General features: G+C 37.2%; 1 protein-coding gene across 1 annotated transcript in view; it reads right to left on the bottom strand.

Moving 5' to 3' along the window:
- The window catches only part of SLC13A1 (solute carrier family 13 member 1), a 125,248-nt gene that overhangs the window by 84,243 nt on the left and 23,424 nt on the right, over positions 1-17,581 (bottom strand). The window contains exons 2-6 of the mRNA XM_029924122.1: positions 13,779-13,907; positions 10,585-10,721; positions 8,022-8,209; positions 7,352-7,409; positions 7,222-7,270 (exon numbers count right to left, since the gene is read on the bottom strand). Coding sequence (XP_029779982.1) covers positions 7,222-7,270; positions 7,352-7,409; positions 8,022-8,209; positions 10,585-10,721; positions 13,779-13,907 — 561 coding nt within the window. The remainder of the gene's footprint in view (positions 1-7,221; positions 7,271-7,351; positions 7,410-8,021; positions 8,210-10,584; positions 10,722-13,778; positions 13,908-17,581) is intronic.

Below are 17,581 nucleotides of genomic sequence, written 5' to 3'. Positions count from 1 at the left end.
GGGTCATGATCTCACAGTCCATGGAATCAAGCCCACGTTGGGCTCTGCGCCAACAGTGCCCAGCCTACTTGGATTATCTCTCCTCTCTCTGCCCCAAACCCCATCCCCACCAGCTCACATACACATAATAAACTTTTTAAAATCCCACAATTGTTTTCAACTTTGAGATATAATTGACAAATAAAACTATAAGTAGTTAAAGTGTATGGTTGTGGTAATCTGACACATATGTACATCATGAAAAGATTACCCCAATCCAGGTAATCAACATTTCCATCACCTTGCACATCTCTTTTTCTGGGTTTTTTTTTTTTTAGACATTCAAATACCACTACCCTAACCAATTTCAATCCAACAATAGTGTTAACCATAGTCACCATGTTTTACATTATATCCTTGGACCTTACTCATCTTATAGCCAAAAGTTTGCACCCCGACAGTCAGCCCTTGACAACCACTTTTCTATTCATTGTTTCTATGAGTTTTACTTTGTTTCTTAGATTCAACATACAGATGATACCATGCAGTATTTGTATTTTTCTGTCTGCCTTATTTCACTTAGCATAATGTCCTCAAATTTCATGCATGTTGTTGCAAATAGCAGGATTTCCTTCTCTCTCATGGGCTGAATAATATTCCACTGTATATGCATACCACTTCTTTATCCATTCGTCCATTAGTGGACATTTAGGTTGTTTCTATATTGTGGCTATTGTGAATAATGCTGCAATGAACAGAGGAGTGCAGATATCTCTCTGAGATTTTGTTTTAATTTCCTCTTGATATATATCCAGTTGTGGGATTGCTAAATTATATGGTAATTCCACTTTTAAGTTTTTGATAAACCTGTATACTGTTTTCTCTACTGGCTGAACCAGTTTACGTTCCCACAGTAGTGAACAAGGTCCACATCCTTGCAGACACTTGTTGTCTCTTGTCATTTTGATGGGCTATGATTCCTAGAGGGTATGTGGTAGTTGCTTTCCTCCTCTATCATCATCTCTCTATAAACTACAGGATTTGTCCAGATGAGTGAAAGAAGACACCTACACCGTGTCAGATGAGGACTGAGCAACCCTCATAAATAGCTTTGCCACTCAATTACACCCAGGCTCGAATGGAAGAGCAATCAAGGAGAACAAACTTTGGTTTCTATTTGATCTGGACACCAGATATTCTAGAATTGTTGTCTCCTAACTTGGCAGAACTAATGCCCCCAGACCATGAAATGATGAACCATGCTTATTACCATTAATATGGTTCACTGAATTCTTGGAGAACATTAAACGGTGTTTTCTTTTAGAATTTGGTTTTCAGTAACAAGGATTTTCACTCCCAAACTAAACACCTAATTAAAAAAAAACACAAGATTTAATTTGTTCAAGGAAATTTTCTCTTTGAACTCTTCCCTTTAGAGAATGACAAAGTATATAAAATGAAAGAAAAACAATTATCTTAGACCTTTCATTAAAAGCAAGCTGATTTTCCAATTCCTTTCATTTGAAGATGGCTGGAGGTTTAGAAATTGAGCTAGCATAAAAATGTGGGATAGCTCTTTGAATAATATTAGTGCTTGTGAAGAAGGGGAAAATTTAGCAATCTGATTCTTCTTTTGGTATATAAAAGTTGATTTTTGGATATCTGGAACTCATTTCTGATAGAAATAACATGAGTGATGATGATTGATTTCTCGGTTGCTTCCCCAGAACCTGATGAATATATTTACCCAGGTACTATCAGTGTCCTTTAGGGTATTCTATTCTTTTTTATCCTTTTTGCCTCAAAAAATATTTTAACTACTTTTGGAGTCAGGCAGGATTTACCAGCTTATCACCTACCTACCACTTTTATCCTGGGCACAAGTAGGGAGCTCTGCTAATGTTTGGGTCATGGCCTATAATAAGAAGAGAACTTGGCAAGTCATGGAGAACATCTCTTTCTTAGGTATGCAGCATTGGTATATGACTATTTTTTAATCAGCTTCTGGAATCAGAAGGGCTACTGAATATCACCTTAATAGTAGCATGTAATCAATACTAGCAGTAGCAGCAGAATTGGAAATATATCATTATTATCATCTACATCAGAAATTTGCAGTTTTATTAACAAGAATTTTAGGACTGGTAAGTTTTAGTTCCAAACCCTTATACTCTTTCCACCAAAAAAAGAAATTAATCCCCATGAATAGCCAAAGCAATGTTCTCTTTCCTGAGAAAGAAGCACAAAGCTGAAGGTATCACACTTCCTGGTTTCAAACTATATTACTAAGCTATAGCAATCAAAACAGTCTGGAGTTGGCATAGTAAGACACACCAATAGAACAGAATTGAAAGCCCAGAAATAAACCTTCATACATATAAGGAGCCAGAATTTGACAAGGAGCCAAGATACTCAGTGAGGAAAGGATAGCCTCTTCAATACATGGTGTTGGGAACTCTGGATTACCACAGGCAGAATAAAATTGGACCCTTTGCTTACAGTACTCATAAAAATTAACTCAGCAGCAAAAAATCCCAGACAATCTAATTAAAAAATGAGCAGAGGAACTGAATGGACATTTTTTCAAAGAAGACAAGTGGTCAACAGGTGGATGACAAGATACTCAATATCACAATCATCAGGGAAATGTAAATCAAAACCACAATGAGTTATGACCTCGTACCCATTAGAATGGCTGATATTATAATAACATTATGCTAAGTGAAATAAGTCAATTACTGCATGTTATCATTTATATGTGGAATCTAAAAAAGTCTAATTCATAGAAACAGAGTGTAGAGTGTGGTTCCTGGGGGCTGGGATTGGGGAAATGAGGAGATAATTGGTCAAAGGGTACAAACTTTAGTTATAAGATGAATAATTGAGTCTCAAGATCTAATATCCAGCATGGTAATTATAATGAATAATACTTAACTGTATATTGGAAGTTGCCAAGAGAGTAGATCTTAAATGCTCTTACCACAAAAACAGAATGGGTAATTATGTAATGTGATGGAGGTATTAACTATTGCAATGGTGATAATCATTCTGCAATATATAAATATATCAAATCAACAGGTGCGCCTTAAATTTACCCAATGTTAGCTGAGTAAAGTATACTTATGTGCCAATTATATCTCTTTTTTAAAAAAGTTTAATGTATATTTACTTTTTGAGAGAGAGTAAAGACAGAGAGAGAGAGAGCACGGGGGGAGAGGCAGAGAGAGAGAGAGAGGGAGACACAGAATTCAAAGCAGATTCCAGGCTCTGAGCTGTCAGCACAGAGCCCGACACAGGTCCCAAATTCACAAGCTGCAAGATCATGACCTGAGCCAAAGCCGGATGCTTAACTGACTGTGCCACCCAGGTGCTTCTGTTCCAATTATAAAGTGAAATTAATTTGACTCACACTTAGACCTTTCAACCTTTGTCAGTTTGCTTTTTTTTCGTTATACTTTATATACAGAATGAGTTATTTTAATCTAAGCATTATTTAAGAAAAATATTACTGAATTTATTCCTTCACTCAGCAAATACTTACTAAACACTTACTCTATGGCAGTCATTGTTCAAGATATTTGAAATAAAATAAGCATATGAACAAAATTCAATAAATAATTTCATTTGTATAAAGGTAATGCATGCTTTGGGAAAAGTAGGGCAAGTTCAAGGGTATTAGGAAGGATGTACTGTCCATAATGAAAATGGGTGATTAGGGTAGGCCTCATTGAGAAGATAATACTTGGGCAAAGGTTAAATGTATATTTTTAATCAATGTTATTATACTTACTAATTTAGAACTTATTTGGTGGTAATTTTTAATTTTCTTCTACTTACTGGGAACTTTCTGCTTACTATACACTAAAGTATATGGATTGGCGTATGTTACTGCCTTTAGAGAGAAACATATAATTCTAAGAAGTGAAGTATATATAATTCTAAAACATAAAGTAAGCTTACTGATCATGTTGGATTGATTTAATTATGCTAGAAAACAGATTTTAATTAAATTTAGGAAAAATATTTAATTTTTTACTGAACAAATGGTGATTCAAATGCACAAAATTGTAGTAATTGTCAGTAGAAATTAAATATTTTTTCAAAATAAGAAAATTAGCAAAAATAAGAATTGGCAAAATGGTGCAAATTACAAAAAAAATCAAACAAAAATCCCCCAAAACCTAAGCCATTCATTTTTTTCTCTTCTTTGAAATTTATTTTAAACAATTCCTTCTCAAAAGGAGTAATATTTGGATCTTTGATGACTCGCAGTTCAAATTCAAAGCTAATCCACACAGTTATTTTAATTCAATAGAATGCCCCACCTGGTTCAAGAAGAAAATAGAAGAAAAACCATTATAAATATAAATATTCCTTCGTTGTATAGCTAGATTAAGTAGATACAGATTCTTCCACATAATCAATTAATGTTAAAGTATCTAGTTTAAACCTGGCAAAGAACAGTTGCAACTTAGTATGAATTTAACACAAAATATAACTATATCTATCTCGGAGAGGAATTTATAATGGTTAAAAATCAAAACATATCCTAAATGTGTATATAAAATAACACTTTCATGTTATCTCTAATAAAGAACACTTTTGTAAAGTAAAAAGTTACTCTTTAATTTTTTTTTTACATAAAGTTGAATTTTTATACATTGAGTTCTACAAAGATCAAAGAAGCATTGTTCAAAGGCCTTGCTTGCTCTTTTCTCCCAAACCCAGAACTCAGTCTTTATTGCCCTAAATGTGCTCAAATTATCTTACTTTTACCCATTGAACACTTGTTCCTTCTGTGTTCACTGTCTCTATGGGTGGCATCACAGCCTACCTTTACCTAGTCTACTCTAGCAGAGGCATCTCCTATGCTTCTCTCTCTCTCTCTCTCTCTCTCTCTCTCTCTCTCTCTCTCTCTCTCTCTCATCCTCAAAGTCTGAGTAACCAAAAATGCCCTGTTAGGTTTGCACCCTCTGCCCTTCAAATCATTGCCATAGTAAGTTTCACAAAGGGTAGATTTACCATGCTGCTCTCCAGGTTCAAAGATTCCCATTTACCCTGAGATAAACTCTAGACTCTTTTGCATGCCATGAACAGCTATTTTTAAATTTTTTAAATTATTATTATTTTTTTAATGTTTATTTACTTTTGAGAGACAGAGAGACAGAGCATTAGTAGGGGAGGCTCCGAGAGAGAGGGAGACACAGAATCTGAAGCAAGATCCAGGCTCTGAGCTGTCAGCATAGAGCCCAACATGGGGCTCCAATTCACGAGCAGTGAGATCATGACCTGAGATGAAGTCAGACACTTAACCGACTGAGCCACCCACATGCACCAAGAAGAGCTATTTTTTAAAATGATTGTTTAGAAGTTTATTTATTTATCTGGAGACAGAACGCGGGCAGGGAGGGGCAGAGAGAGAGGGAGAGAGACAGAGACAGAGAGAGACAATCCCAAGCAGGCTCTGCAGGGTTAGAGCAGAACCTGATGTGGGGCTCGAACTGATGAAACTGCAAGATCGTGACCTGAGCAGAAATCAGAGTTGGATGCTTAACCCGACTGAGTCATCCAGGCACTCCACAAACAGCTATCTTGAACATGGCTTGATCTATCTTCACATTTCACTTACCACGACTCATCCCTAGAACCTGCAGTGGAGAGGTTTCCTGAAAAAGCCCAGCTCTCTACATATTTGGGTCTTTGAATTCATTGCATTCTCTAATTAGAATACCTCTTCTCTTTTCACTTATTCATTCACTAATTAAGATAAATATCTACTGCAAATCTACCCTGTGTTAGGCAATGAAGTGCGCCAGGGAATTAAATGGTGAATCAAGGAGACATAGTCCTGCACACATGGAGTTTGCATTCTCCTGCTTGAACGTGCAGTCTCCTCCCTGCCTCACATCTCTCCCTCATACTCACCTCCTGCAACACGCCCTGGCTGAGTTGGGTGCTCTCCACTTCCGAAGACTTAGCCCCACTGTGCATGCTGCTGTTGTATTATTTATGTCACACATCTTTTTTACCTCCATCTTCCCCACTAGACTCTGAGTTGCATCCAGTGGGGAGCAGGTCTTTTCATCAGTGGACCTTCCTATAAAGCTTAGGACTGTGTTGGATGTCAAATCGATTTGAAGGGGCATGACACGAAATTTAGGCATCATGCCAGAAAAGTGGGTTTCTAAAGATGACCATGAGAAAGTTACTGAGTGCAAGTATATTTTTCTGATTGCCAATTTTCATCACTTTTAAAGCTCATTTTTAATGTATACTTCTGTGATATACCTTACATGCTATTGATTTTCTATGCTCTCATAAAGAGAATTACTTCTATCCCTAAAAATGATAACGTTTTCATAATATACTCAATTCTCATTTTTAAAACCCTTCATCTACACTGTAGTTAATGTTTTAAAACTTAGCTTTGTTACTTGTCTTCTCTTTACATAGAAATCATTCTTTCCTTAAAGATTTCTGTAAATAACAAGAGGTTTTCTTTTTCCTACTGAGTTGCATGTTAATGCATTATAGCCCGAGGGAGGAACATATGTCCCACTCTCGGATTCCTAACGTCATGGTTACCATAAAATTATATCTATGCAGGATTATTTTTCAGAGGACTCAAGATCTATTGCTCCCAATACAACTCAATATAGAATTTTTATAATGATTTATCCTGGGGAAATGAATTAATTCTATGGGATAATTCACAAAAGTCTCCTTCCTTCCTTTAATAGCTAGTTTGACTACAACTCCTCCATCTGTGTTTGACAGTAGCAATTCATAAATTCTGCATTGAATTTTTTAGTGGGAATACTAAAGATAACTGGATTGTAATTACACGAAAAGGAGTTGTTCTAAGTTTATAACCTGAAAGAAATGAGGATAGTACTAATGAAAACCAGGCTACCAAGACAGTAAGCTTTTAATAAGAACATGAAACAATATTCTGAGACTGGAATTATATTTCTTTAAACTACATATGCTACCTCCTATCACCGCTAACTTAGTAAAAGGAGAAAATAATGGTGCTAATTTTCAAAGTCTAAAATGCTTTCTATCAGAATATTGATTTTAGTCTATCCATGAGGGCTTTTCAAGCCATTCTGACTTAGGCAAGCAAAGTAATTTATAGACAAGAAAATAAGTAACAGATTTTAAAATGGATACATCTAGAAGAACTGCAGATCTAATATAATTTTACATATAATTATTTAGAAAGAATCACATTTAATGTACCTTTTCCAGTTCCATATTGCTTGAAGTTTTCCTTGCATCATTACTGTATCTGCAAAATAAATCGATCCCATTTATAATTTTATTAAATTGTAATTTAGAAGCTCCTAATCAAAATGTCAATATTATTTACCCTGAAACTGGTATTGTTTTATCTTTCCTCTTGTTTGTTTCATGTCCATTAACACTTTCTGCAAAACATTAAATAGAAGAAAAATAATTTAAAGCATTTTCTGTGTGTGCAGGTGTGTTGTGTATGTATAAAGCATTTCTAGAAACTGAAAATAAATTCACCTACTGACATAACATTCATCTTAATAAAGTATTTTATAAATACAAATATTGCCCCAACATTTTTCACTCTATCAGGGAAATTTATAAGAGCCAGAAATAGCCACAGCCAAATGCAATGCTCTTTCCAAATAGAATGTAGGAATGAAAGATTCCCAATATTATGCAGAAATGTCAATTCAGTATGAAAGGAGACCTGAGGGTCTGCTGAGAGAGAGAGAGAGAGAGAGAGAGAGAGAGAGAGGTAGAGAGAGATTTCCATCACCCTGGCTGGAGGATCGAAAAGGCATTCTTCCTCTTTTTCTAGAGAATGTAGATTTGACTGTTAACTGAAGGTAAAATATTTGTGTAAGGTCATCCCCTTGTATAAATACTGGGAGATACAGAAAGAGGAAGGCTAAATTCACATCATGCATGTATGAACTGTTAATAAAATATAAGCCAGAATTCTGGAGTTTATGCTTATTGCCCAAATGATTAGACCCCACTGCAGCTGTACCAACATGTGATACCATCAACTTCCAGTCCATGGTTGGTTGATCCACTGAAATAAGTCATCTGAGTGGCTTCGACTTCTGCTTCAGCACTGATGATCTGCTGTGCCACAGCCTCCACGATGGGCATCACCATGGCAGCAGTTGAGGTGTTGCTAAGCCACATAGATAAAAAGGCAGTACTGCTCATGAACCCCAATGTCAGCCTGCAACGAGAGGGCTTTTAGTATGAACTGTGCTCTTCAGCTCAACTAGATCTGTATTATTTAACTGTAAAGGTGCTGTTTTTGACTTGGGAGTTTTGTCAAAACACAATTAAGTTAAGGTTCCTCTCAGATGATGAACCTTGAGGATGGTCATAGCCAGACAGGAACCCAAGTGGCACATATAAGAGTATAGTTTTTATGAGATTTGTCTCCCTGGAAACTGTAAGAATATTCTCTTGAAACAGAAAAAATGATTAAATGTATAACCGAACTGCAAGTCAATAGATGTATAAGAGCTTATAATATTATACTAATATTTGAATGCCCTTTGCAGATGACACTTACCTTCAAATACCAGTAAGAGGAAATATAATCAATTTTTGAGTTTAGGATCCCTTATTCTTTCTCTTATCTTTTGATCATATCTCTGTTTACTAGTCTGTATGCCAAGGAGGCACAAGGGAAAGGAGAGAATTAACATTTTTTAAATCTGCGTTTTGTTATTGATTACTCTGGCTCAATATATGGCAGATAAAGGAAATAGCTAAAATTACTAGTTAAAATGAGGTTTCAGAATTTTCTATAGATTCTATTATTTTTGCTTTCCTGAATTTAACATTCCTGCCTGTGATCAAGAACAGGATATGTTATTTTGTCTTCTCTTATATTTAGAGTAGTTCTTCTCCATTAAAAATAACACACCTAAAACTGTAGGATTTGAAACCCTATCTATAAGCTTTCAAAATCACACTTGGGGGAAAAATATGATCTCCTATAAGTAGGAGATCCTAGAAAATCATTCAGAAGCACATCTTTCCATATTGAGCCATTTATGAAATTCTATGACTCCCCTTAGAAGTAGAGCCACAAAAAAAATTCCACGCAATAAGTTTCAACTTCAGATCAGGTGAATAATTTCTACATGTAAAACAAAATAGCACTCTTTAGATATCTGTTTAAATAAGAAATGATTCTTAATGAAAGTAAACTACAAATACCTTTAACTTAAGGCATTGATGCGGCATGAAATATTCCTATAAAAGAAGATTGCAATCAGATAAATCTTTTCTGTGGTGAAAATGCCTTAAATTGCAAAGCCAGGTAAAGATAAAATGGGCCAGACTCTTGCTACACTGTGCAGTTCAGCAACCCCCCCCCCCGCCATTCCCTGTGGTTGTGGGAAGATGGTCAAGGAAAAGAGACAATGTAGCATCCCAAGAGCTGTGGAACACCATTTCATTTTAAGAGTGAAATTACCTTAATACATACACGTCATAAAAATTTAAGTAACATTTAAAAAGTTTGACTCATCTGAGTTATTTTCTGTATTTAAAAAAATCATTTGATCCATAAATGGTACACACAGATGTGGATACACTCTAGAATGAATTATGCAACATAATTCAATAAGATTTTCTTATTTCCAAAGAAAAATGAGAAGGGAAAAATCACCTAAGGCTTTAAAGCTTAATGCTTGGGCAAATGTTAAATGTATATTTTAAAATCAATATTATTATAATTTCTAATTTAGAACTTATTTGGCGGTAATTCTTTACTTTCTTCTACTTCCTGGGAACTTTCTGCTTACCACACACTAAACTGTATAAGGATTGGTGTATATGGTATTGCCTTTAGAGAGAAACATACAAGTTCTCATAGGCAAGTGATTATGACACTGAAAATATATTTTTTAGCTCACATCTATGTTCTTAACAAGAGATGGAAATAAAGCTACAATAGCCAATTACTTTAATGGAAAAAAAGCATTTGTTTCAGTCCAGGAAAGCATTTAGTGAGGGAAAATCAGTCAACTGAGCGAGTTCACATTCTGTAGATAAAACTTCTTAATTGATTGTTTCACTTTGCAACAGTTCATTTAAAAAGAAAAATGTTCACCTTGGAATTTTTCTGTGCACATTTGCATTTTGTCAGTAATGTCTTTGTCTTTGGTTCTTAACATCTTCCCTGATGATCAAGGATGCTCTTGAACAAGTCTTGAATGGGTAATCGGCCAAAAACCAAGATAGGACTGAAATCTACTCTGAAGTCTATCAATCTATTCTGTTGAGGTTCAAGGCTTCTCTCAGCTTTGCCTCTTACTGTGAATGAAAGGTGAGAGGGTTGTGTGCACTTACTCCCATCTCCCTGTAATTAGACCTGCTGTGTGAAGGGAAAGTTGTTGTTGTTGCTGTTGTTTCCTCCTTCAACTCAAGTGCACCTCACATCCCTTTCATATTTGCAAAGGAGAAAAAAGGCACGAATAACACTGCAATATGAATGATTGCCTGGATGGGTTATTACTTATTTAGTTATTTGCTCTGCATAAAAATGATCTGTTTGGAATATAAACCTGGAAAAGTAAACGCAGTACTTACCATGCTGGGTTCACACCCACTGTCATCACCATTCTCAGAGCAATCCTTTTGTGCAAATTCCATTTTTCTATTGATGTTGCTAAACAGATTACTCCAATTAGCAGTAGATGAAAATCTTTGAAATAAGCAGATGCCACCTGAAATTATAGTTAAACCCATGATCGTTTATGTTGGCAGGGGGAAAATAAGATTGCCGAGAAAGCATTATTTTGCTGCTCCTAACTTTGACCTTCAAACTACTTAATCTTTCTATTTCATTAAGAAAAATGTAGATGCATTAGAATACAAAGTTGAAGTAAGTTCTACATTCTTATCCAGAAATAGTAATGTTAAGGATAAGTACATACAAAAAAAAGGTACCCAAGATACTGGGTTTTATTCATTTTTATTTTTAAAATTTTTAATGTTTATTTATTTATTTTGAGAGAGAGAGAGGGAGAATGAGTAGTGGAGGGGCAGAGAGAGGGGGAAGGAGAGAATCCCAATCAGGCTCCACACTTAGCACAGAGCCCAATGAGGGGACCCAGGTTTGGCTCTATCTCATAACCACAAGATCATGACCTGAATCAATATCAAGGGTTGGATGCTTAGCTGACTGAGCCACGCAGATGCTCCATACTGGGTTTTTAAATAACTGTGTAACATCAAGCAATTGCTTTTAGTGTCTTAATTTTTCCTTCTCAAGGCTGCGGTTCATTGATTCATGCTGCTTTGGTAGGATGGCAATGACTGTGATATGGGAAAGTCCAAGTTGGGTCTCCAACATGCCAGTGTCTTCAATACTATCCATTGTGCCATAACTGCTCCTCAATACTTTGAATGGTTTTACCTTCAAAATTATTTGCTATAAAATAAAAACCCTTCAATAGGAGCCAAATTTTAAGCCATTTTTAGCTAACACCACTGAGAGATATGGACACTTTGGGCCAACCTATTTACCAAAGAATGGTCTAAAGTATGTTAGGTGCATAATCTTTTTCTCAAACAACAGCAACAACAAAAAGATGTTGTGGTCAACTCTTTCTAGAGTGAAACATTGACACTGTTGTCAATGTACAAGTAATGATAATATTAACTAACATATAGTGAGTGCTTACCACATGATAGACATTACATTCATTAACTATCTAATTCATAAGTACCTCTGACAAACGAGGTAGTTTCAGGAAGAGGAGTGAAGATGGCGGTGATGGCATAGGCGGAGGTGGTGGGGTTAAAGAAGGGAGTTGAGGTGTGGAAACCATAAAGACTGGAGATTGAAGAGGAGACTTAAAGAGGAAATGGTATTTATTCTCACATCCAAACAACACTATCACGTGGAAGAAAGATTAAGTTTTTATTATTGTCCATGGGTGTATATGTAATGACATTTAGAGGAAAGTCTAGAGACAAAGTGACCGAGTTTCACATTTGGGCTCAATAAAGCTGAGTGAATTAAGTATTCAAAGTGTTCAAAAACATACCTATTTCTTTGCAGGGTGCTCTAAGCCCACATACAGGAGCCCCAAACACTTTCTGAGTGATCTCCTCCATAAGGGATATTGAGAGGCCAATCCCTGCCCCGGATGAAGTGGCCCAGAAGTGCAAGCTTCCAAGTCTAAGGTTCTATGACTGTTAAATTAGTCTGAGGCTCTCACCTCCGAGGATAAAGGGCCCTTGGACAGGTACTGGCAGCCTAACACAGCTGCTGATGGTACCCAGAATTTTGCTGCCTCTAGTCAGGCCTCCACATCCTGTAAAGAGGCAAAGGTATTTCTTTGGCAGTTCCCACAAAGCCAGGCTTCCCTAGGCACCCTTCTTCTGTCTTCCTTTAGCATCTTGGCTACAGAAATGCCCCAAATGCAGTTAATTTTGCTTTGATCTTACTTCTTTTAAAAAGTCAATTTAGTCAGTGTTATTAAATCATAAAAGACTAATATGTCACTGTTGAACTGATTATCTTTAGAGGGATAACTACCTAGGCCAGCAGGACAGGGTTAATAGCTTGACACACTATTTTTGAGAATTTGTCAGCCCCTTCTTTTAAATGTTCCTCTACTGAGAGCCATGTAGCATGCGGGAGCATGTGAGAAACTTTTTAAAATTATAGATCCCAGATTCTGTGGGGTAGCAGAGCTTCAGCCTGGGGATGAGAGGAACTGAAGTATAGCCTTGGCTATACTCTCTTCCAAACAGTGGTGCTTAGAAAGAAAAGAGTCAGGATTATGAGGGAAGGGAAAATGCAGTAAGAAAAGAAGAGCAAAATTGATCTGAAATGCAAAAAGAAGAAAAGTAGATCCTGAACTATGAAATGAGGAAGAATGACATAAAGAGAAGGAAGGGAATTGCTTCTCCCACAGGACCCCCCCCCAAAAAAAAGGAACAAAAACCAAAAACCCCATCTATAACACAGGTTATTTAAAAAGAAAAGTCTCCTCTCCACCCACATTATAAGACAGATGAACCTCAAGTTAGCAATATTGAACCCTGGCAGAAGATAGAAGTCCAAAGGTGACAAATTACAGAGTTTGGCATCTTGAACTTGACATCTTTCCTGAGACTCTTTCAACTGTGGTTTGGGGAGTTGTGTGCTGGGTGGCTGGAGACTGCATGAAGATAGATATTCTGATTTCAATGCATTTCATGCTTTTAATGGAAAACTGAATCCATTTTCTTCAGATGGGTACCCTTAGATTGTATAAAGGTAAGAAACACCTCTCAGCATGAATAAACTCCTCTCAGCAAGATCAAAATAGAAATACACATGAAAGTTAATTTGGCTTTATCTTTTGAAATGGCAGGTTTCTGGAAAAGAAAACAGGGCAGCTTTTTCTTCATTAAAAACAAAAATTGCTTTTCTAACACTGTGTGAGACCCAATTCTGTTGAAAAGAAAAAGCTTATGCAGGATGTGAAAGGGTTGGCCCTTTTGTTGGGAAGGAGACACCAGCCACAGATGTCCGCCCAGGAAGGCAGGACTCGCATTTCTCCTACTGACACACATGACCCAAGCAGCTGCACCTGTGTTTTGTTTCTGTCCACCTGAATGCAGACATACATGCAGAACTCTAGGGAGAGACAACTGGAAACTTGCAGGACTTCTGTGGAAGCTTTAGCAACAGAATTATCACTCCCTTTCAATACAACTTTTCTCAATGGGAGTCTCAGCACAAAATAAGGAATCTAATTATCATATACATTTGCAGGAGGACTTACTTTCTTAGAAGGCATGATCCCAAATAATGGAAACATTAAACCAGGCAGTAAAGCTGTTACTGACAGAGGCAAAGCTTCAGTAAGCCAAAATGTGGCAACAACAAAGAGGGTGTAGGCACATTCTGCTTCCTGGAAAGAACAAAGGAAAAAATGCAAGGTGAAATAATGAAGTTGGGAAATCAATAATCAAATCACAACTACATTTGCTGAATGGAACTGTGTCATCAAGAAAGTATGAGGAAACTCTGGAGGTCTCTGAATCTTTGAGTTGGGAAGTAAATAATTATTTCCTAGGGATTCTAAGAGCCAGAATTTAATACTTGAGAAACTGAATCCCAAAAAGTCTTCCTTTATTAATTTTCCTTCACATTTCCTTCAAAACAGATAACAGCATATAGTCAGTTTTCTACACTCATATCAGTGTGTATGAATGTTTGTGTTCACTTTTATTTGCCTATAAAATGTCCTCCCAGTTCTTCTGGAGTATGTAAATAACCAAGTTACTACCTTTCCCCTGGGGCAAGACATATAAAATTTTTAACTGCATTCCCTGGTGCCTATTGGGTGGCCCCAGTGTACACCTGCCTTCCTCTCCTACTAAAAGGGGTAAATCTACCTAGAAAAAACTTCTTGCTGTATTTTGTTTCAGATAAAGAAGGGCAGTGCCAAGTTACATGAGATGGATGGGACTAAATCGGCTCCTAAATTACATGGACCTGGAGGTTAAGAGCCTCCTGCTTTGGTTTTTAGAAAGACAGTTGAGCTCCTGGGGAAACACAGAGAGACTCAACAGAAATTAGATTCTTAATAGAATCTGTTGCTTTGCTAGGTATAAAAGTGTGTGTTTCTGTTTTAGGACGTTGTTAAAAAATGGTTGAGATTTGGGGTTCAAGACGGTAGAACTGAACTCACCTCCTTCCATAGACACAACAAATTTAAAGCTACACATGAGACAATTTGTTTAGAAAAATAAACCTAGGAACTACCTTAATAGCTTCTGTCACAACAAAGGATAAAAGAGCTATATCCAGACAGAGAGACAGAGATGTGGTCTTGCCAAAAACCCTGTGTGTGGTATACTGAACCACAATTAGGAGATATCTCACAAGTATGAAGTTACTCCCCGAGGAGTGAGGAGTTTGTGCCCCAGGTTGGGCACCTTCAACTCTTGGGATCTGTACCAGAAATAGCAGGTCCCCAAATCTCTGGCTTTGAAACCAGTGGGGCTTATTTTCAGCTGAACCATGAGGCTGTAGGAAATGGAGATTCTACTCTTGAAGGGCTCATGTACAAACTCACCCACCCTGGGACTCAGGACAAAATCAGCAATTTGAAAAGTGCTGAGGCCACACATATGAAGGAGAGTCATTTGCCAATCTTAATTTCTCACTGAGGGACAATGCCTGTTAGGATTCTGTCGAGGGATAGAGGTTCTAGTTGGTGCTATTTTTGCATTCTTCCCTTACATTGTTAACAGTGGTGGGTATGCCTACCTTATACTGCCCCCGAAGTCCTACTAAAGCTGGGAGGCTGAGTATCCTACACTCACAGTGCTACCAAAGCTAGCGGAAAGTGTACCCAACACAGAACATGACCCTGGCCGGGCTCTGCTGGCCAGGGAGGATGCCATTCTGAGCACTATCAGTCTAAAACAATTGTAGAGGGATCTTGGCAAGATGGCGGAGAAGTTGGGAGCCCTGTACTTTTTTTGCCAGCCTGCATCTCTAAAACCAAGAAGAACTGAAGCCATAAGACACTGAACCACAAGAGTCTGGGAGCAAAAGAGACAGAGTCCACTAAGAAGACAGCCTCAAAGAGCCCAGGCAAGACCAACATTGATGCATTGCCTTGATTAACTCTAGATCAATTCTTGCTATTCAGATATATTTTCCCTTATCTCATTCTTATCTCTCCCCTCTGTTCGACTGGGCACTCTGGTCATTGGTTTGCTTACACAGTCACATTTAATCCATTCTCTTGATGCATATTCTACACCTCCATCACTACCTTCGTTTTCTCTCTGGAATAATCAGACTATATGGTTTCTTTGGGTAACATTATCTTCATTTTTTTTTCTCCTTGCCTTTTACCATATTCTACTCTTTCTTTCTCTGAATTAAGCCCTTTAGTCTCTCTGCCTGGTCAATGTTCAATTTCACTTCCTCCCCACCCCTGTTACTTCTTTCTTTGTATGTGCTCTTCCATCAGCACTGCCTCCACCCTGCTCTTTATTTGTAGCTGGGATTTCTGGTTTTATGCTTTTAGATTCTCCTTTTTCTTTTGTTGTTTTGCCCCCCCCCCACACACACACACTTTTTTCTCTTTTCCCTTCTGGTTTGGTTGTTTGTTTGACTTGTCTGTGCATTTGCTTGCTTTTGTTCCCTGTGTGTTTGTCTGTCTGTTTTCCTTTTCAGGGCTACCTCAATAAACAAGCCAAAGTACACATGGTGGAAAGTCCCAAATTTCAATACGAGTAGGGAAAAAAATAACCAAAGGCACAACAAAAGAGACCAAGGGATACCATTAAAAGAACACTTCCTAAACAGACAGGCCCTGAACAGTCAATGAGCCTCCTTTAATATAGCAATACTCACAGGTGCAGAGTACATAACAAGCTTTTAAAACTGACAAGAGACAGAAAGCTAGCCAAATGACAAAATGGAAAACTCTCCTCTAAAAAAAATTCCAGGAAAAGTCACAGCTACAGAATTGTTCAAAACATATATAAGCAATATAACTGGGCAAGAATTTAGAAAAATCATCAAAATTAATTGCTGGGCTTGAACAAGGCATGGAAGACATCAGAGAAACTATTGCTACAAAGACTATGGACCTTAAAAATAGTTGTGGTTAATTAAAAAATTGTATAAATGAGAGTGCATAATAAAATGGAGGCGGCCACTGCACGGATTGAAGAGGCAGAGAGAAGAATAGGTGAATTAGAAGACAATTATAGAAAAAGAGGAAGCCAAGAAAAGAGTGATAAACTGATCCATGAACACAAAAGGAGAATTCGAGACCTGAGTGATACAATCAAATGGAACAATATCCGTATCATAGGAATTCCTGAAGAAGAATAAAGAGAGAAAGACACTGAAGGGGTACTTGAACAAATTATAACTGAGAACTTCCCCAATCTGGGGAAGGAGACAGACATTGAAATCCAAGAAGTACAGAGAACTCCCCTCAGATGTAACTTGAATCGACCTTCTGCACAACATGTCATAGTGAAACTAGCAAAATATAAGGATAAAGAGAGAATTCTGAAAGCAGCTACGGATAAAATGACCCTAACATACAAAGGGAAACCTATCAGTATAGTTATAGACCTATCTACTGAAGCTTGGCAGGCCAGAAAGGAATGGCAGGAAATCTTCAATGTGATGGACATAAAAAATAGGCAGCCAAGAATCCTTTATCCAGCAAGCCTGTCATTCAGAATGGAAGGAGAGATAAAGGTTTTCCCAAAGAAACAAAAATTGAAAAGCTAAACCAGCCCTATAAGAAATCCTAAGAGGGACTCTATGAGGGAAGTCTTGCAAGAAATACAAGGTACTAGAGACACCACTATAAGCATGAACACTACAGAGAACACAATGACTCTAAACCCATATTTTTCAATAATAACACTGCATGCAAATGGACTAAATGCTCAATCAAAGGACATAGGGTAGTAGAATGGATTAAAAAAAAACAAAATCCATCTTTTGCTGTCTACAAGAGACTCATTTTAGACCTGCAGACACTTTCAGATTGAAAGTAAGGGGATCAAGAAATATCTATTATGTAACTGGAAAGCCAGA

Source organism: Suricata suricatta, chromosome 2 (assembly GCF_006229205.1).
Source record: "Suricata suricatta isolate VVHF042 chromosome 2, meerkat_22Aug2017_6uvM2_HiC, whole genome shotgun sequence".
Lineage (NCBI taxonomy): Eukaryota > Metazoa > Chordata > Mammalia > Carnivora > Herpestidae > Suricata > Suricata suricatta.
Note: the sequence above shows the minus strand (reverse complement) of the source record. Positions and strands in the feature narration are given on the sequence as shown.